This window comes from Trematomus bernacchii, unplaced genomic scaffold (genome assembly GCF_902827165.1).
Source record: "Trematomus bernacchii unplaced genomic scaffold, fTreBer1.1, whole genome shotgun sequence".
In the NCBI taxonomy this organism is placed as follows: domain Eukaryota; kingdom Metazoa; phylum Chordata; class Actinopteri; order Perciformes; family Nototheniidae; genus Trematomus; species Trematomus bernacchii.
This window is the reverse complement of record NW_022987577.1, coordinates 153,571-175,120: the sequence shown is the minus strand read 5'-3', so window position 1 is coordinate 175,120 and position 21,550 is coordinate 153,571. Positions and strand designations below refer to the sequence as shown.

Genomic DNA, 21,550 nt, shown 5'->3' with positions numbered 1-21,550 from the left:
GACAAATTATTGGTTTTGGCTAGACTAGACTAGTTTGACTAAAATGTTCTATATAATCTGATGACTAAAAAAAGAGTCAAATGTCAACAGTTTTCATTAACAAAAAGTAGACTAAAATAGTTAGTTTTCTTTGACTAAAATAAGACTAAAATGCTCAGACTTTGTCGACTAAAACTTGACTAAATAAAAACAGGATGAAGGTGACTAAGGCCCCACTCACACGGGAACGTTTGCGTTTATGCACAGTATGCGTATTCAAAAAAGTCTTCCGTTCACATGCATTCGTTTCATTTAACGTGTCTGTTCAAACGAGACCGCTGGAAACGCTGTAGTACATATGCTGGGACTGTAAGTGGCGCTGTAACTTCCGTTAACAATTCTGGTTTGCCTTTTATAATATTATTTCATTCAAGAACCCCTTGTGCGTTTAATTAACACAGTTATTTTTGATAGTTGCTACAGCAGTGAGCAGGAGAGGTGGGGAGAGGCGGGGCTATCGTTATTTTTTCAGGAAATATTCGTATAGAGGTGATTACACGGACTCGGTTGACCCCCCAGAGCGTTTAGTTTGCAAATCTATCCACCTTGGGACCCGTTATCGTTTGTGGGGTCAGTTTCTATCGGCCTCGTGTAAATAATAGGGCTATACGCACGCGAAACTATGCAGATACAAGCCGTTTTCTCCTCGTGTAAACGGCGCCTAAGTATGACTAAAACTAACAAGGACATTTGACACAGGATTAAGACAACGACTAAATAAAAAAAATAGCTGACAAAATGAACACTACTCCCAAACCACTGTCCGAATGAGCCATTTGTAAATTAGAGTAACTACTAAAGTGCTGGTAGCTTACACTTCCTGTTCTGTGCAGGAGGCTGCAGTCGTCTCTTCAGGTCGACTTTCTTTTTGCTCTTCATGCTCACTCACCTGGGAAAAAACAAACACAGAAACTTCTGGATCTACAGTTTTTTTGTTCAGGAATTACTTACCAAATTGAACAGGTGAAAAAACAACCAGCAACCTGACAACTAGGGGTGGAGGAAATAATCGATAGAGCATAGTATCGCCATACACGGATGCCAAGTATCGATATTTTATTATATAAACCATTCATATTGCAAATCCAAATTACAGTTTTTGGTAACAATTGCTTTTTCAATCCACTAGATGGTGCAGAGCTTTTCTTGTGCGGTCATGGGTAAAGTCAGTGGGATTGGCAGGAAGTTAGTCAGGCGTTGATTTCCAAACTATCCCCTTCAAAGCTGGGCTCAAACACTTCCTGTGTGCGATGTGTACTCACAGTGGGAGACGCCTGCTGGAAGATGCTGCCAGGATTCAGAAACTTTAGGAACCTGTTGGGTAGAGGAAGTGTTCAGTCAGTATCAAACCGTGTTATTAAAACAGATATGGAAGGCGTAATATAGTGTGTGTGTGAAGTTATTCTCACTTGAACAGACTGAGATTTTTGGTCAGAGCTGCAGCCAGAGACGAGTCTGTGTCCTCCGACGAGTCACTGAGCAGGAGAGACGCTCAGTTAACGATTTCAAGATATAAATGAAACTTCCTCTGCAGGAAACACAGGGATTTGCAGACCATTTACATGCACTAAAATCTAGAGAACACACTACGTACACTATGAAGTGTCTCTACTTTAAAGAGTCCTCTCCTGCTGATGTTCAGGTGTATATCAGTATGTAGTGTCTCTGCTTTAAAGAGTCCTCTCCTGCTGATGTTCAGGTCTATATCAGTATGTAGTGTCTCTACTTTAAAGAGTCCTCTCCTGCTGATGTTCAGGTGTATATCAGTATGTAGTGTCTCTACTTTAAAGAGTCCTCTCCTGCTGATGTTCAGGTGTATATCAGTATGTAGTGTCTCTACTTTAAAGAGTCCTCTCCTGCTGATGTTCAGGTGTATATCAGTATGTAGTGTCTCTACTTTAAAGAGTCCTCTCCTGCTGATGTTCAGGTGTATATCAGTCTGTAGTGTCTCTACTTTAAAGAGTCCTCTCCTGCTGATGTTCAGGTGTATATCAGTATGTAGTGTCTCTACTTTAAAGAGTCCTCTCCTGCTGATGTGCAGGTGTATATCAGTATGTAGTGTCTCTACTTTAAAGAGTCCTCTCCTGCTGATGTTCAGGTGTATATCAGTATGTAGTGTCTCTACTTTAAAGAGTCCTCTCCTGCTGATGTTCAGGTGTATATCAGTATGTAGTGTCTCTACTTTAAAGAGTCCTCTCCTGCTGAACTGAACTAAATGAGTGCTCACCTCTCTGCAGGAGCAGCAGCAGCGTCCGGACCTTTCTCTGTGACCTTTGACCCGCTGCCTTCTTCACGGGGCTGCAGCTCATGTTGTTGGCTCTGAAGCAGCAGAGAGGTCAGCGATGAGGATGCGTGGATGTTATCCAGAGGACTGACGGAAACACCGTGAGCAGAGCTGCCGACCTGAGGCGTAGTAAGACCTGAAGAAATAGCTGAAAAAAGAAGCATCAGATCAGAGTTTATATAGAGTATATGTGTGTGTGTGTGTGTCAGCAGGAGACTGGGTGTGTGTGTGTGTTTGCCAGCAGGAGACTGGGTGTGTGTGTGTGTGGGCGATTACCAGCAGGAGACTGTGTGTGTGTGTGTGCCAATAGGAGACTAGGGGTGTGTGTGTGTACCAGTAGGAGACTAGGGGTGTGTGTGTGTGTACCAGTAGGAGACTGGGTGTGTGTGTGTGCGTGTTTACCAGTAGGAGACTAGGGGTAGGGGTGTGTGTGTGTGTGTTTACCAGTAGGAGACTAGGGGTAGGGGTGTGTGTGTGTGTGTGTGTGTGTGTGTGTGTGTGTGTGTGTGTGTGTGTTTACCAGTAGGAGACTTGGTGTGTGCAGTCGGCTTGCTTGAGGCAGTCTGGGTTAAGATGCTGGAGGGCAACATGACAGGAAGCTGGTCCTCCTCGTTCATCTCTCTGCTGTCACCTGACTCTCTGCTGTAATACGCAAACTTCTTGGCCACCAGATCGTCGTTCAAACAGATCTGGAAAGAAATCGCCAAAATCCGGGTGTTTATTCTCCATAACTAAAACATGCAAGCTATGCACAAATCGCACAATGACATATTAGTGAAAACAGACTAAATGATATACAAGAACTGTCAAATATAGCCAGGAATCAGGATGCACTTCCTGTTCCCTGAATTTAAAAACGGCGGTTGCTAACCAGTGTCTATATGAGACGACTTAACGTCTTCACGCCCAACATTAGCCGCCTTTAGCTTAGCTGTGGTGACGTGAAGTCATGTGACCGTGCTGTAGTTCCTTTATAGCCCAACATTAGCCACCTTTAGCTTAGCGGTGGTGACGTGAAGTCATGTGACCGTGCTGTAGTTCCTTTATAGCCCAACATTAGCCACCTTTAGCTTAGCGGTGGTGACGTGAAGTCATGTGACCATGCTGTAGTTCCTTTATAGCCCAACATTAGCCGCCTTTAGCTTAGCTGTGGTGACGTGAAGTCATGTGACCGTGCTGTAGTTCCTTTATAGCCCAACATTAGCCACCTTTAGCTTAGCCGTGTTGACGTGAAGTCATGTGACCGTGCTGTAGTTCCTTTATAGCCCAACATTAGCCACCTTTAGCTTAGCGGTGGTGACGTGAAGTCATGTGACCGCGCTGTAGTTCCTTTATAGTCCAACGTTAGCCACCTTTAGCTTAGCGGTGGTGACGTGAAGTCATGTGACCGCGCTGTAGTTCCTTTATAGCCCAACATTAGCCACCTTTAGCTTAGCGGTGGTGACGTGAAGTCATGTGACCGCGCTGTAGTTCCTTTATAGCCCAACATTAGCCTCCTTTAGCTTAGCGGTGGTGACGTGAAGTCATGTGACCACGCTGTAGTTCCTTTATAGCCCAACATTAGCCACCTTTAGCTTAGCGGTTGTGACGTGAAGTCATGTGACCGTGCTGTAGTTCCTTTATAGCCCAACATTAGCCTCCTTTAGCTTAGCGGTGGTGACGTGAAGTCATGTGACCGTGCTGTAGTTCCTTTATAGCCCAACATTAGCTGCCTTTAGCTTAGCGGTGGTGACGTGAAGTCATGTGACCGTGCTGTAGTTCCTTTATAGCCCAACATTAGCTGCCTTTAGCTTAGCGGTGGTGACGTGAAGTCATGTGACCGTGCTGTAGTTCCTTTATAGCCCAACATTAGCCTCCTTTAGCTTAGCGGTGGTGACGTGAAGTCATGTGACCACGCTGTAGTTCCTTTATAGCCCAACATTAGCTTAGCGGTGGTGACGTGAAGTCATGTGACCGTGCTGTAGTTCCTTTATAGAGAGGCGAAGTCACGCCCATCTACTTCCGCCCCATGGGACCTTATGTCTGAAAAATTATGTATTGAAGTCAATGGAGAGAGAAAACGTATCTTTCGATCCCGTTTGAATTGTGCCATGAATTACACATATGATGTTTGTCAATCTCAAAAAATCATTTCCATGTCAAGAAAGTCAGAGTTTGTCGTAAAACTGTTGAACTATAAGACTATGAAAAATACGCAACTAGAAAGACTACAAATCCCAGAGTCGCGTAAGTGATGTCACAATTGTTTTCCTCCACTAAGAGATAGCTAAGATCAGCGCCATATAGATATAATCTATCTATATGGCACTGGCTAAGATAAGATAACTTTAACAAGATGCCTGTGTGCTTAGTACCAGGTTGTTATCATACCAGCAATGGGTCTTGCTCGTTCTTTCGCTTCCCGTCTGATGAAAGGACCAGGAGTGTCTGGATCAAGCTAGCTAGTAGCTAGCACGTTAGTTAGCATTACAGCCTTGTCATTTTTATTAGCCTTAACATGAAGTAACATTAAGTAACCCAAAATGTTAAACAGTAAGAGTAGTAGTCATATTTCGTGAACCCTTTGAAGAGTACTGTCACCGGTGTGATCATTCTATAATACACCTTTAAGCCCGGATGCCCCCGAGGGAGAAATGCTAACGCTACATTAGCATCGGCGATCTTTTATTATTTCATGCTGTCTGCACAAATGGTTGACATTGAACATTAAAAAGACCAGGCAGTTCAGAGAGAATTGAAGGCAGGCAGGCAGGCAGCTTTGCATGACATTCATAGTGAGGGTAGTCAATCCCTTGTTTAGCAAGACAGTAGTGACGGCCATCTTGGTGACGTGTGTTGTGCGAGACCAGAGATGTAGTTCATTGAGCGGTTTCACACAAAAAAAGTCTCACTTCAAAGTTTTACGGCAAAACATTTTTTTTTTTACTTGCAAAATTATCTTTTAAATTGACAAACATCATATGTGCAATTCGTGGCACAATTCAAACGTGATCGAAAGATAATCTTTCTCTCGCCATTGACTTCAATACATACTTTTTCCTAAATAAGGTCCCATGGAGGTCCACCGGAAGGGGAGGGACTTCGCCACTCTATAGCCCAACATTAGCCACCTTTAGCTTAGCGGTGGTGACGTGAAGTCATGTGACCGTGCTGTAGTTCCTTTATAGCCCAACATTAGCCTCCTTTAGCTTAGCGGTGGTGACGTGAAGTCATGTGACTGTGCTGTAGTTCCTTTATAGCCCAACATTAGCCACCTTTAGCTTAGCGGTGGTGACGTGAAGTCATGTGACCGTGCTGCAGTTCCTTTATAGCCCAACATTAGCCACCTTTAGCTTAGCCGTGGTGACGTGAAGTCATGTGACCGTGCTGTAGTTCCTTTACAGCCCAACATTAGCCACCTTTAGCTTAGCGGTGGTGACGTGAAGTCATGTGACCGTGTAACCCAATTTTCTGCAATATTAAAAATAACGGAGAAATCCCATTGCTTTTTTTCAAAGACATCAGGGAGAATTTTAGGATTGGCCTACAAAAATACGTCATCCCTGCACCACTTCATTTCTGTATAAAGCCCTCGATTAAAACATCATTTTAACATTTGAGGCTCTTTTTCTGAATAAGCATGACTTGCATAACCCTACACAGAATAAGGAAGTCACCTTGATGCTTCCTACAGTCAGGTAGAGCTCTATGGAGGTGGAGTCCGCCTCGGATTCAAGCAACACGGCCTCAGTCCGAGTGGAAGCTGATGGAAAGGAACATTTTAAAAAGACAGGGAGGTAATTTGACATACGTCTCATCAAACAGCAATTAAGGACAGATCAAATGTCACTTTTAAAATGTAAAATGTACAGGAGAAGAACTGTTCTTCCCCTGATCTATTTGCAATGTTGCTCACCTTGCAGCAGGCTGTGCATGTAGAGAGTAGAAGAGCTGTCCCACTGAGTGGATGCACTGCAGAGAAAAGAACAAAGCATCAAGCTGAAAGTGGGTTTTATATCAAAGTATCAATATCTGTACACATCATAACAGAGATAAAAGCTGTTTTGAGGTTGAGGTGGTGCCCGGTTGGCTTTCAAATCAAATGTTATTCATATTGTCCAATATCCAAAATTACATATTCGTCTCAGCTATTAACGGTCAACAAGACAGACAGCGACAAACTCACCGCCTCTTCCACAGATAATATAACAAACACTGAACCATCACAAACTTTAATTAATGTGATTAATATTTCAATAAAATCCACTCTTTTGTGAGTCGCTTCATGGCTCCTACATATTCTAGGAACTGTGGATAACCAGAGGTGAGAAGTAGTGGAGTACAAATACTTAGTTACTGTACTTAAGTACATGTTTCTGGTATCAGTACTTTAATCCACTACTTATTTTTCTGACCACTTTCTACTTTCTACTTCTTACATGTTGAACCCAAATACCTGTACTTTCTACTTCTTACATGTTGAACCCAAATACCTGTACTTTCTACTTCTTACATGTTGAACACAAATACCTGTACTTTCTACTTCTTACATGTTGAACCCAAATACCTGTACTTTCTACTTCTTACATGTTGAACCCAAATACCTGTACTTTCTACTTCTTACATGTTGAACACAAATACCTGTACTTTCTACTTCTTACATGTTGAACTCAAATACCTGTACTTTCTACTTCTTACATGTTGAACCCAAATACCTGTACTTTCTACTTCTTACATGTTGAACCCAAATACCTGTACTTTCTACTTCTTACATGTTGAACCCAAATACCTGTACTTTCTACTTCTTACATGTTGAACCCAAATACCTGTACTTTCTACTTCTTACATGTTGAACTCAAATACCTGTACTTTCTACTTCTTACATGTTGAACCCAAATACCTGTACTTTCTACTTCTTACATGTTGAACCCAAATACCTGTACTTTCTACTTCTTACATGTTGAACACAAATACCTGTACTTTCTACTTCTTACATGTTGAACACAAATACCTGTACTTTCTACTTCTTACATGTTGAACACAAATACCTGTACTTTCTACTTCTCTCATTTCCCAAACAGGCTGGTTCCTTTAGTTTGAATGTGTGTTTGGTGGCGTGATCATTATTATTTAGAGTCATTGCGTGCCTATTGATTTGAACACGATCCGTGTATCCATCATTTCCTGGTCTTCTCTAAAGAAGAGGGACCAATGAAAACGTTGTCATGTTGCCGTTGTTCAGCATGGAAACATTCATTAGCTAACAATGACATTATTGTTCTATTAATATAAAGGGAGGTCAGGTACTCTTTAAAGCAGCTGCTAGTTATGGGTACTTTTTACTGAAGTACATTTCAAAGCCCTCTTTACTTTTACTTGAGTAAAGAAGTTTAGTCAGTACTTCTACTTTCACCAGAGTATTTTTAAACACGAGTATCTGTACTTCTACTTGAGGAAAGGATGCGTGTGGATAACCCATACAGTGTGTATCCTGCATTAAGTTTCTCTCACATGAGTCCCGCCTTCTTCTCGTGGACGGAAACTCGCAGGGTTGTTGGTTTGATTTTCGCCAGGTGAAACCTCCTCACCCAGAAAGGCAGCTGGAGGAAATTCTGCATCGCGATCCGGATCCTTGTCAGAACAAACAAACAAAACACAGAAGTTCAACAACAACTCAGACACACAAACCTTTTTTTTAGGTCTGTCATTTCTTCTACAACATCATTGTTTTATTGCCTCCAGGATTAAAATGTCAGGCCTTATTTGTTACCCTTTAAGGCTGCACAGTGAATCCAAATGTTAGCGAAATTTCCAGTGTAATCTCCAAATCTACGGAAATGTAGTATTTGTAAAAGGCTAAATATGTTTTAAATTGCAAATTTGAAGTATTGTGGAGCTGCAGTGATAACAAAGCCTAGAAATTGTATTTTACAGACTTCACAAACCATATTCGATTGATATAGATCAGACCTGGGCATCGTACGGCCCCCGGGCCACATACGGCCCTTTGGTTGACTCTGACCGGCCCGTGTAAGGCTAATTGGAAATTACAAAATAAACATATTTTCTAACTTTACCTCATGCATGGACTAAAGCTGCATTGCTTTTATTTTGAAGTTGTTTTTTATTCACGTGCATAATGACGCAATACGTATATCAAGACGTGCACATTATTGGATCCTTGTCACAAGACGACTTTAGCCCTCAAAAAAATGTCCGCTAAAAAAAGAAAGGTAGATGCTGAATGCAGGGTTTTCAACAAAAATTGGACTGCTAAGTATTTATTTACTGAAGTCGGAGGTAAAACCGTGTGTTTAGTTTGCGGGGAGCAGATCGCCGTGTTTAAGGAGTACAATGTGAGTCGACATTACGAGACGAAACACGCGGAGAAATATAAAAACTTGACTGACGCTGAAAGGGCGCGGACATCGGAAGCTTTGCTAGCTAAGCTGCAAAAGCAGCAAGGCTTTTTTACCAAGCTTCACACATCCAGTGATGCAGCAACCATGACCAGCTTTGTGATATCCCACAAAATTGCTAAAAACAGTAAGCCGTTCTCGGAGGGGGAGTTTGTCAAAGAGTGCTTGGTGGACTCTGCAGCACTAATATGCCCTGAAAAAAAAGCCGCATTTGAGCAAGTCCCGCTGTCCAGGCGAACCGTGACTAGAAGGATCGAGGACATTGCGGGGAATCTGGAGCTTCAGCTGCAACGTGAAGTGGCAAGTTACGACTTTTTCTCCTTGGCTTTGGACGAGAGCTGTGATGTCCGCGACACAGCCCAGTTACTCGTATTCGTCCGCGGGATAACACCGGACTTCAAGATTACGGAGGAGCTGGCAGCAATGCGGTCGATGAAAGGGACGACGACAGGGAGCGATCTGTTCACGGAGGTAAACGAGTGCATGGACACGCATACATATGTGAACAAACATTTTCAATTATGAAGTTTACGAAATCCAGGTATAGATCCTCTCTCACTGATGATCATCTGTCAGCTGTGCTTCGCATCTCCACCTCAGACATTCAACCTGACTTTGATGCACTCGTTAAAGCCCAGCAGAGACTAGATGTCTCTCACTGAACAAGAAAAGAGAACTTAAAAACACCAAATGAGGTGGTTAGACTACAAATGTTGGCATGTAAAGGCACCAACTAGCAGTGAACTGGGACACTTTCTTTGGAAGCCTTTTTCTCAAAATCACAGTTCAGTGATGTTTAGTGACAGTTCAATATGATGTATCTTGCTTAATATTTGGAGTACAAAGACAATATTGTGATGTCTTTAGAATGCTAAGAACCTCTTTCCAACAGTAAATGAAACTCAAAATGTGTTTGAGTGAATGTGACTGAAAATGTTCACTAATATGAGTCACAAATGGTGAAAAACGTTCATTTTGTTTACCATTGTTTTGGGAAATTTGATTTAATAAATGACATTTTTTTGTAAGGCAACCTCACTTTTTCATTGCTTAACTATAACATATACTCTTACCAGCTTGTCAAAACAATGCTATTTACTGCTTTTTATAAAGAAATACAATTAATATTATGCAGAATTGAGTTCAGCCTTTTGGCCCGGCCCTCCTCAATATTTTCAGTTTCTCATGTGGCCCCATGGAAAAAATAATTGCCCACCCCTGATATAGATCCTGTTAAAAACTAAAACAAAATGAGAATCATAATGGAATCAGTCCTTACAATATCATGAATCATTTCCCAATTGAAACATAAGTCAAACAAATCCCAGTTACTTATTTTTCCCAAATCGTGCAGCACTAATACTCTAAGAAAAAGGCTTTGATAAATACACCAAAAAGCTGTAATTGAATCAAACGTCTTCTCATAAAAATCCTCTTGTATGTGGACTGATAAACCGGGAGTTGTTCACATAACGTTCTGGTCTTACTGGTCTGAGGGGACGACGAGTCTCTCTCCGTGGTCCACCAGGAGGCATCGAGCCTGACAGGAAACTGAGTCCGTGATGATGGACTCAACCAGCACCCGACACCACGACTTAATCACCGCCCAGTACACCACACACACCTGGGAGGAAACACAGTGTTGGGAAAATAGTGAATGTTCTCTTCCAACATCAGAGTAACATGATAACAAAGGTATCCCAACTGTAGCTGTGTGCATGACAGGATGTCTGATTACCTAGAAGAGCATCAGGACTGTTTGAGGCATATGATAGCTATGTGATTAACATGATGATTCAGCCTCTATGGAGATAGACATATGACAAGCATGATCATTTCTGACGTGGAGCTAATCTGAAGTAAACATTGAATACTGCTTTCTATTCCTCCATCTTGTGACTGTGTAACTCCCTCTCTTGGATATCAGCATGTGAAGGACACTGTTCAGGAACTAGTTGATGCTCTGTATGTGATGACTACTTCCATTCTGGAGAGGATCAGGAATACATGGATCCTGAGATTGAAGCTCAAGCTGGTGACCAGGGATTATTGACATTTTTAAGTCATTCATTTTTGAGATGTTGAGAAAAAGTCAGAATTTTGAGAAACAGTCCGATTTTTTAGACAAAGTCAGAATGTGGAGATTTTGAGAAAAAGTCCGATTTTTTGAAAAAGTCAGAATTTTGAGAAAAAAATCTGAATTTTGTGATTTTTTTTGAAAAAGTCCGATTTTTGGGGGATTTTGAGAAAAAGTCAAAATGTTGAGAAAAAGTCCGATTTTTTTTAGAAAAGTCAGATTCTTTAAAAAAAAATCTGATTTTTGAGAAAAAGTCAGGATTTTGAGATTTTGTGGAAAAAGTCAGAATGTTGAGAATTTTGTACATGACAGGATGTACTGCTTTCTATTCCTCCATCTTGTGACTGTGTAACTCCCTCTCTTGGATATCAGCATGTGAAGGACACTGTTCAGGAACTAGGTGATGCTCTGTATGTGAGGACTACTTCCATTCTGGAGAGGATCAGAGATACATGGATCCTGAGATTGAAGCTCAAGCCGGGGACGAGTGATATTTTTCTAACACACAGCAACACAAACACCTAGTCCACCTGCAGCCCAATAAAGAGGCACAGTAAAGGGTGCTCGTTCCTGAGGTCTCCCATCATGCAAAATGCACTTTTTGATGTCTTTTATACATAAATATGTGTCCCCGGCGTGTCAGGAGACTCACAAAGTGTCCGAAAACAAAACCCTCTGTCTTTTCCTCCGTACCCACATCTCTAAAAAGTACAGTACCAGTACAGGTTAGCTCTGAGTGTTAGCGATGCTAATGTAAACACAGACCATATTATGTGCAAAACACGTTGCGCATTGTTTCTGATAGCAACGTTTCTGATTGGGCCGTGGGTCCACATTTCAGATATTACTTCATCTCGCAGCAAATCTGGATCAGCTCCGCTGTTCCCCCGTTTTTAGAGGAAAGAGATAGAGGGTTTTGTTTTCTGACACTTTGAGAGTCTCCTGACACACCGGGGACACATATTTATGTATAAAAGACATCAAAAAGTGCATTTAGCATGATAGTAGACCTTTAGAGTAAATTCAGAGGTTCATTTTTATGCAACTCGCTAATTATCGGATCTACAATACATTCTCCATCCGATTTAAGGGGGCAAAATGATGTAATGTCTGAAGGTGTGTTACCTGCCCCTCCTCTAACGATGTGGGCTTTAGCTTGCGAGGGTCCAGGGTCACGTCGTGGTAGAACAGGTTCATCTGAGCAGCAGACAGAGATGGAAAAGTACACACATCCTTTACTCAAGTAGAAGTACAGATACTCGTGTTTAAAAATACTCTGGTGAAAGTAGAAGTACTGACTAAACTTCTTTACTCAAGTAAAAGTAAAGAGGGCTTTGAAATGTACTTCAGTAAAAAGTACCCATAACTAGCAGCTGTTTTAAAGAGTACCTGACCTCCCTTTATATTAATAGAACAATAATGTCATTGTTAGCTAATGAATGTTTCCATGCTGAACAACGGCAACATGACAACGTTTTCATTGGTCCCTCTTCTTTAGAGAAGACCAGGAAATGATGGATACACGGATCGTGTTCAAATCAATAGGCACGCAATGACTCTAAATAATAATGATCACGCCACCATACACACATTCAAACTAAAGGAACCAGCCTGTTTGGGAAATGTGAGAAGTAGAAAGTACAGGTATTTGGGTTCAACATGTAAGAAGTAGAAAGTACAGGTATTTGTGTTCAACATGTAAGAAGTAGAAAGTACAGGTATTTGAGTTCAACATGTAAGAAGTAGAAAGTACAGGTATTTGTGTTCAACATGTAAGAAGTAGAAAGTACAGGTATTTGAGTTCAACATGTAAGAAGTAGAAAGTACAGGTATTTGTGTTCAACATGTGAGAAGTAGAAAGTACAGGTATTTGTGTTCAACATGTAAGAAGTAGAAAGTACAGGTATTTGTGTTCAACATGTGAGAAGTAGAAAGTACAGGTATTTGTGTTCAACATGTAAGAAGTAGAAAGTACAGGTATTTGTGTTCAACATGTGAGAAGTAGAAAGTACAGGTATTTGGGTTCAACATGTAAGAAGTAGAAAGTACAGGTATTTGTGTTCAAAAGGTAAGAAGTAGAAAGTTCAGGTATTTGTGTTCAAAAGGTAAGAAGTAGAAAGTTCAGGTATTTGTGTTCAACATGTAAGAAGTAGAAAGTACAGATATTTGTGTTCAAAAGGTAAGAAGTAGAAAGTACAGGTATTTGGGTTCAAAAGGTAAGAAGTAGAAAGTACAGGTATTTGTGTTCAACATGTAAGAAGTAGAAAGTACAGATATTTGTGTTCAAAAGGTAAGAAGTAGAAAGTTCAGGTATTTGTGTTCAACATGTAAGAAGTAGAAAGTACAGATATTTGTGTTCAAAAGGTAAGAAGTAGAAAGTACAGGTATTTGGGTTCAAAAGGTAAGAAGTAGAAAGTTCAGGTATTTGTGTTCAACATGTAAGAAGTAGAAAGTACAGGTATTTGGGTTCAACATGTGAGAAGTAGAAAGTTCAGGTATTTGTGTTCAACATGTAAGAAGTAGAAAGTACAGGTATTTGGGTTCAACATGTGAGAAGTAGAAAGTACAGGTATTTGTGTTCAAAATGTAAGAAGTAGAAAGTTCAGGTATTTGTGTTCAAAATGTAAGAAGTAGAAAGTACAGGTATTTGTGTTCAAAATGTAAGAAGTAGAAAGTACAGGTATTTGTGTTCAAAATGTAAGAAGTAGAAAGTTCAGGTATTTGTGTTCAAAATGTAAGAAGTAGAAAGTACAGGTATTTGTGTTCAAAATGTAAGAAGTAGAAAGTTCAGGTATTTGTGTTCAACATGTAAGAAGTAGAAAGTACAGGTATTTGGGTTCAACATGTGAGAAGTAGAAAGTACAGGTATTTGTGTTCAAAATGTAAGAAGTAGAAAGTTCAGGTATTTGTGTTCAAAATGTAAGAAGTAGAAAGTACAGGTATTTGTGTTCAAAATGTAAGAAGTAGAAAGTACAGGTATTTGTGTTCAAAATGTAAGAAGTAGAAAGTTCAGGTATTTGTGTTCAAAATGTAAGAAGTAGAAAGTACAGGTATTTGTGTTCAAAATGTAAGAAGTAGAAAGTTCAGGTATTTGTGTTCAACATGTAAGAAGTAGAAAGTACAGGTATTTGGGTTCAACATGTAAGAAGTAGAAAGTACAGGTATTTGTGTTCAACATGTAAGAAGTAGAAAGTACAGGTATTTGTGTTCAACATGTAAGAAGTAGAAAGTACAGGTATTTGTGTTCAACATGTAAGAAGTAGAAAGTACAGGTATTTGTGTTCAACATGTAAGAAGTAGAAAGTACAGGTATTTGGGTTCAACATGTAAGAAGTAGAAAGTACAGGTATTTGTGTTCAACATGTAAGAAGTAGAAAGTACAGGTATTTGGGTTCAACATGTAAGAAGTAGAAAGTACAGGTATTTGTGTTCAACATGTAAGAAGTAGAAAGTACAGGTATTTGTGTTCAACATGTAAGAAGTAGAAAGTACAGGTATTTGGGTTCAACATGTAAGAAGTCAAAGTAAAAAGTCGTCAGAAAATAAGTAGTGGAGTAAAGTACTGATACCAGAAAAATGTACTTAAGTACAGTAACAAAGTATTTGTACTCTACTCCTTCCCACCTCTGCCAGCAGACCGTCGTATTGATCCGCTTCTCTGCCCCGACCCACTCGGCCCCAAAGGCACGACGGGCTTTCAACCTGCAGGGGCCACAAAGAAATGATTCAAAATGAGCCACCACAAAAGGGTCAGTCTTTACAGAATATACGATCTCCGTTCACATGATTTCCAGTACGATAATTCTTTATATCTTAAGCAAAATTAAGGAAAACTTAAAAAGCCTTCAGAGACAATTGGACGCCGTTATAAAAGCATATTAAGGTCCTCAGTCTTAGAAGGAAAAGGCAAACTACAGGGGTAGAATCAGACTCTTTATTTAGGTCACATTAGAAATACTGGATAGGAAATGATACACTATTAAACTATTTTATCCGTTTTATGTCATATATATATTCATGTTGCTCTGTTGGAGGAGCCTGTGACTTTAGTTTTTCATTGCCATATCTACACTTTAGCTACTGATGATGATAAAGCCTTGAATTGAAAAGAAACAGCAACTTATACGTTAAAATATATCGAGCTTAATTGGACTTAAAATGGAGCTACGTGGTGGAAATAAATATGTTAAAACTCCCTCAAACCCACATATTCATCCATTATTCACCACAAAGTGCTATCGTTTTTTAAGCTGCACAGGAACCGGCAGCATTCATATGCAGGGTTTCCCACACAGACTATACTTGGGCAGGCCGCCCAGGTATATTAACGGCCGCCCAGGTATATTTCGCGACCCATTAAGGTTTGTTTTTTTAGTTTTTATAATAATTTTTTTTTTTTTTCGTCCGCGACCACGACATCAACTGCGATCGATTAACTTGTGGATAATGATCCCTCGCTCTACGCCTCCTGTACCCAGTCCCGGACTGGCCATCGGGAGGACCGGGGGGTTTCCCGATGGCCTGGCCTGTTCAGTGGCCTGCCTCATACAGGGTGACTGGCTGTCTACATGATGTGGCCTGCCTCATACAGGGTGACTGGCTGTCTACATGATGTGGCCTGCCTCACACAGGGTGACTGGCTGTCTACATGATGTGGCCTGCCTCACACAGGGTGACTGGCTGTCTACATGATGTGGTCTGCCTCACACAGGGTGACTGGCTGTCTACATGATGTGGCCTGCCTCACACAGGGTGACTGGCTGTCTACATGATGTGGCCTGCCTCACACAGGGGGACTGGCTGTCTACATGATGTGGCCTGCCTCACACAGGGTGACTGGCTGTCTACATGATGTGGCCTGCCTCACACAGGGTGACTGGCTGTCTACATGATGTGGTCTGCCTCACACAGGGTGACTGGCTGTCTACATGATGTGGCCTGCCTCACACAGGGTGACTGGCTGTCTACATGATGTGGTCTGCCTCACACAGGGTGACTGGCTGTCTACATGATGTGGCCTGCCTCACACAGGGTGACTGGCTGTCTACATGATGTGGTCTGCCTCACACAGGGTGACTGGCTGTCTACATGATGTGGCCTGCCTCACACAGGGTGACTGGCTGTCTACATGATGTGGCCTGCCTCACACAGGGTGACTGGCTGTCTGCATGATGTGGTCTGCCTCACACAGGGTGACTGGCTGTCTACATGATGTGGCCTGCCGACATGGCCACTGTCATACAGATCATAAATCAAAGCCCTTGATTGGTCTCTCTGTGTCATTCAAGCTCGGGATAACCTCAGCTCAGGTGAGGTAAAGGATTCTCTGAGTGTTTAGATAGTTAACTTAGTCTAAGTTCTCAGTGGGTCTCAAACGGTTTGGTCACCATTTATGTAAACACATATATCCATTTGAGGGGTACCGTACTGAGAGTAAAATATGCATGAATAAAAAATAAACTAGGGGAAAAAAGGTAAGATACACTTTATGATTATTGAAATGTATACAGTTGTTTCATATAGGTGTTCCCATAGATCTAGTCTCTTTATTTTCCCCTCAAAGTGCACCAGATTGATGCATTTAACTCCAAAATAAAATAGAAAATCTTACCGGGGGAGCATGCCCCCGGACCCCCCTAGAGGATTTGAGGTCCACCCCCACTTAAAATCACATGGATAGGTTCCTAAATACATTTACCATTTTTTTTTAAATAGTAACCCATGTCCATATGTTTATTTGTGGGTAGTAGATTTAAACTATAGGGCTATCACTATGGGCCCTGCCTGTACCTGTTCACTCTGCCATCGCGTGAAGGGTCTGCTAACAAGCGACCAACAGAAAGGTTAATATTAATGTTGTTGCACGTCACAAAGGCACGTCACCTCAACCCCCCCACCCCCGCCCGCTACCAGCACCCCCACAAGTATATTTCAGATCTGTGGGAAACACTGATATGAATTACTTTTAATTTCCGTGCTTACTCGTTAGTGAAACAGTCCCTTGTGCACCGCTTTGAGGAGCCACATAAATTACACTTGACTAGAAAAAGGACCAAAAGAGGAAGGAATTTTTCTGTAAATTACTCAAAAAAATGAATGGATTGAATTCAATTTTTAGGAAGCTTAATTACATTTACATGAAAATGTTCCTGTTTTTGTTTTATTGAGTTTGAGCTTTATTACATTCTTTAAAGAAATGACCAGTGGTGGAGGAAGAAGTCCTTATTTAAGTAGCATTAGAAATACAGTGTACTTGACCTTGGTTAATTTCTACTGGAAACAATAATAAACTATAGGAAATGATACAAGAAAAAACCAACCGTAGAGTATATATAACTATCTTCATTTCATTTTAAAATGGACAAACAGGGTGGGGAAAAACACGGCTAATTTATCCATTATTTCTGGATTATTAGGCCACTGACTGACTGTTATATAAATGAACGTTAATGTTCCTGCTTACTTGTTCGTTAAACAGTCCCTTACCTTTACAATTGAAATTTCCAGCATGGTAGACACTGAAAGAAAGCACAACAAGTTAGCAAACTGGTTGATTATGCAGTAATAGTCTGTTTGTCCTGTTCGGAAAAGTTGAGTACCCTCAATTTTTATGATAGAAATGTGTATTACGGGTCCCCAGCACATAGAAACTGCCGGATGCTAACTTGCATATGTTGGGCAATTTGCACCATTATCATAAGTTAATTAATTAGCATTAACTACCATTATAGCCTAAGAGGGCAATAGTTTATAAATGGCTTCACGGAATTGGACACTTTTTGAGTGGTTTTGGGGGTAATAGAGTCAATTTCTGACATTTTCAGGATAAAAAATATGCAGTGTTCATTTAGTGGTCATATTTTTAGTCTTGGTGGGCTGATTTTAGTTTAATTTTGGGTCGATTTGGCAGATTTAGGGGACTCTGGATCATTTGGATTGCCTATTTGTTAATTTGTTATGCTGCTTCAACGCAAAAACTTCCCAATTTGGGATCAATAAAGTACAACTTATCTTATCCTTATTTGAAAATGTGTCCACAGTAGCGGTAATACTTTTAATCTTGTTCTCTCTATTTCCAATGGTTGCAACACTACTCATGGTAGTCAAAATCAGCCCACAGAGAATATTGCCACTTTCTGGTTGAAACTGACCTTTTGAGTCCTGAAAATGGATTCAGCATTCTCAATAATCCCCAAAACCACTCCTAAAATGTCCAATACGGCCAAGTTATTATTAATTTTTTTACTATTTTGGGCTATATGCTAATTCATGCAACTTATGCTAATTGTGCTAATTGCCCAACATGCCGGTTAGCATCCGGCAGTTTCTATGTGCTGGGGACCCTACTACACATTTCTATCATTAAACTTTTGGGGTACTCGACATTTCCGGGTTCACTTAGCTGGCGACGTGTTTACTAAAAGTCAAAATAAGAATGAATAGCTAAGGTCGATATTTAGCATCCAAGAGCGAGAAGCACATGTCGGCTAACACGTGCTAGCTTGAGCTAACCGTGAGCTAACCTTGAGCTAGCATTAGTTCACCGATAACTAAAACCATTTTTTAAAAAGTGCTCCCAATTGAAGGCAAATTCGACAGGTGTTAATTTAAACAGGTTTTGTTTTACATGTTTCACGTTCGTTTGAGTTCTATCTTATTTAAACGGTAAAACGTACCTGTTTCCGAGCTTCTGCAGGTGTGGTGTGGTTGTATCATGAGGGTCACTTCCTTCTGATTGTGACCGAGAGATGTCGCTGTGGAGCGGCCAGTTTCCTCCGAGGTGAGAGGGTGGTTATTTATTTTTTCTTAGAACATTTATAAAAAACATATATTTTGTATACAATAAAAATCACATCAGGGGTAGACATTATAATCTACCTGTGTAAACATTATTCTTCCCAAAACATTTCATATTACAATTTGACGGTTTTGTAACCTCTGAATAAACAAATGTATTTAAGCAGATTAGAAACCTTATTCTTATTATTTGCCTGGGCTATTTGTTAATAACCCAGCATGAATTTATTTTTCTAGCGGTAGTCTATAGAATAGGTGAATATTAAAAAGTCAATATTTATTTATTTATTCGAAATTCAAATGTACAATGTTTTACACGTAAACTCACAAACTCAACATTATGAATTTAAATAAAAAATGGTCCGATTTCTCAATAAAGTTGACTTCTGAGGAAAAAAGTCAGAATCGTCCAAAAAAAGGAACAATTCAACAACAACAAAATCTGAATGCTGGAAAAAAGTAAGAATTATCCCCCAAAAAATCACAAGTTTTCACAAAAAGTCTCAAAGAAAATAGATACAATTCTCAAAAAAAAGTCAGGATGCTGAAGAACATCTGAATTTCCCCAAAAATCCGAAAAGTAAGAATTTAGAAAATAATCAGAAAATTCAGAATAAAAATAATATTTATCAGACAAGTCAGAATAAAATAAATAAATCAGAAAGGTCAGAATCTTTGAAAAAGAAATGTGAATAGTCACAATTATCAAAAAGATATCTGAGTTGTCCTGCAGGGGGCGATGACGAGGCGTCTGCTCCACCACTGAACTGCAGACGAAGAAGACATTTGGATGTTTTGGAGGCAACAAAGCAGACAGCTAACAGTCAGCTAACTCGTCTCCATGGATACAGTTTCAATACTCTCTCTCTATATATATTATATTGTATTAACAGTTGTGATTTAATGGAGACCAAAGCGCCTTCTCTGCTGAATGCGGTTCCTCCTTACGGACATGTTATAACCAGCGAGAAATGGAGGAATTCGTCCCTTATTCAAAGCTTAAAGGGTAAATACATGAGTTTATTTACCGTTCATTAAAACAGCCCAATTCCAACCGTGTTATCACGCTAACGTCTGGGTCGTTACATACGTGTGCCAAACCCCATTAAAAAAATCGCTGTTTTAGTGTTTATTTCAATAAAATGCAGACAAAAACAAGGTGTAGAAAATGATAATTCACATTCTGTCTGTCAAATACTTCCACTCATCAATTCGGCTCACATGTCCTCCATTTAAAACGTCCCAAAAAATGTAACCATAACAATACATCTAAATGTAAATGTTACATGGGAATAAAGCGATGCTTGTTATTGGTGTTAATGGCGGATTCAATTATGTTCAATAAGTCTAGTTAAAAGAAACTATGTTATAATTTATTGGTGATTAGAGTCATTTTTAATATGTTTGGCCTCCTTAAAATAATTTCGTTTAATTAGATTTTTGTCATTATGCAAATTAAAGATTTAATTATTTGTTTTAATATATGTATTGGGAGGGATGAAACCCTCTTTAATGGTCTCACATGCAGAGCACACACAGTGACATTTGTTCTCTGCTTTTAACCCACCCTAGTACCAGGAGTCTAGTACTAGGAGCAGTGGGCAGCTATTGTACAGCGTCCAGGGAGCAATGGGAGTGGGGGGGGGGTTGTCTGGTGCCTTGCTCAAGGGCACCACAGCAGGGCAGGAGGTGAACTGGGACCTCTCCAAGTAGCACTCCATACTCTAAGTCTGTTCGGGGACTTGAACCGGCGACCCTACAGCTCCCAGTCCAATCCCATACTGACTGAACCACTGCCGAAATGCTTTAACTTTACCTGCTACTTGGCGGTGGTGGAAGAAGTACTCAGATATGTTACTTAAGTAAAAGTTGAAATAGTCAAGTATAAGTCCTTCAATTAAATTTGCTCTCAAGTACAGGGGTACTAAAATATACTTTAAGTACTAAAAGTACCCATTATGTATGGCTCATCTTTGTATTAAAGGATTGTGCTTTACTGTATCTATTGATGCATCATGTGTTCATCACTTTAATGTTGCATCTGGTAAAGATAGGGTTTATTTTTATTATTGTATTTACTGCTGGGTAACCTATAACAATACACCATCATTATTTAGTGGAATTAAAATTGTATTTATAACCTACATCTGAAAAGAAGCTGTTAAATACATATATGTATACAGTATAAAAATAGTGGAGTTTAAAGTACAACATTTGACCAAAAAATGTAGTGAAGTAAAAGTATAAAAGCAGCTGGAAAATACTCAGTTGAAGTACAAGTACCTTACATTTCTACTGAAAAGCAGTACTTGATTAAATGTATTTTGTTACATTCCACCACTACCACTAACTAAAAGGTCATTCCATATTTGATGGACAGAAAACTGCATTTTCTACCATTTTGTATGAAAAATCACTCCTAACGGTTAAGTTTGAGATAATTGTTCTGTCGCTGCAGCTCTAATATACAAGCTCTTCTTCTGCTGTAGGTGGAGGAGTGAAAATCCTGTTTGAGAATGAGCTCGGTGTCGCAGATTTCCACCTGCCCAACAAAAGCTGCATCCTGTACGTGTCCGAGTGCGACATCATAGCAGGAAACAGCTACAAGAGGAAAACTGGTCCGCTACAGAAATGTGAGTTTAACGAGGACACAAACGCAGTGTTTCTCTGTGTTGTTCTGCCTGATATGATGATGATGATGATGATGATGATGATGATGATGATGATGATAGAAATAAATCAATATATTGTGCCGGAACTTTAAGGGCTGACTCTTGATCTTCAAACAAAAGAACACCACAGTGATATGTGTCCCTCCTGTTCTATAGACCAGCAGCAGTTTCCAGGAGCTGGTGCTGGTGGAGAAGACGCGGCTCAGTGAGCAGAACTTCTCCGCCGTGCAGAAGTTTGTTGTGTTGGACCTGGGTTTGACTCTGCTGCCGGTCAGCGGGCAGA

The 21,550-nt window shown here is 40.2% G+C and overlaps 2 protein-coding genes across 2 annotated transcripts in view; one reads left to right on the top strand and one right to left on the bottom strand.

Moving 5' to 3' along the window:
- Positions 1 to 18,553, bottom strand: part of tdrd12 (tudor domain containing 12) — a 66,540-nt gene extending 47,987 nt beyond the window's left edge. Inside the window, exons 1-13 of the mRNA XM_034126856.1 lie at positions 18,475 to 18,553; positions 17,285 to 17,316; positions 14,423 to 14,500; positions 11,924 to 11,995; positions 10,209 to 10,345; positions 7,814 to 7,933; positions 6,219 to 6,274; positions 5,980 to 6,065; positions 2,844 to 3,012; positions 2,267 to 2,471; positions 1,449 to 1,514; positions 1,302 to 1,353; positions 855 to 928 (exon numbers count right to left, since the gene is read on the bottom strand). Of these exons, the coding sequence (XP_033982747.1) occupies positions 855 to 928; positions 1,302 to 1,353; positions 1,449 to 1,514; positions 2,267 to 2,471; positions 2,844 to 3,012; positions 5,980 to 6,065; positions 6,219 to 6,274; positions 7,814 to 7,933; positions 10,209 to 10,345; positions 11,924 to 11,995; positions 14,423 to 14,500; positions 17,285 to 17,316; positions 18,475 to 18,514 (1,187 nt within the window). The 5' untranslated portion in view covers positions 18,515 to 18,553. The remainder of the gene's footprint in view (positions 1 to 854; positions 929 to 1,301; positions 1,354 to 1,448; positions 1,515 to 2,266; positions 2,472 to 2,843; positions 3,013 to 5,979; positions 6,066 to 6,218; positions 6,275 to 7,813; positions 7,934 to 10,208; positions 10,346 to 11,923; positions 11,996 to 14,422; positions 14,501 to 17,284; positions 17,317 to 18,474) is intronic.
- A 784-nt stretch (positions 18,554 to 19,337) lies between these two features.
- Positions 19,338 to 21,550, top strand: LOC117479834 (Fanconi anemia core complex-associated protein 24-like; the record flags this gene model as incomplete). The annotated part of the gene is given in 4 exon segments (XM_034126926.1): positions 19,338 to 19,601; positions 21,085 to 21,206; positions 21,208 to 21,228; positions 21,424 to 21,550. Coding segments are annotated over 4 exon segments (373 nt in total), but the record flags the coding sequence as incomplete, so codon positions are not given.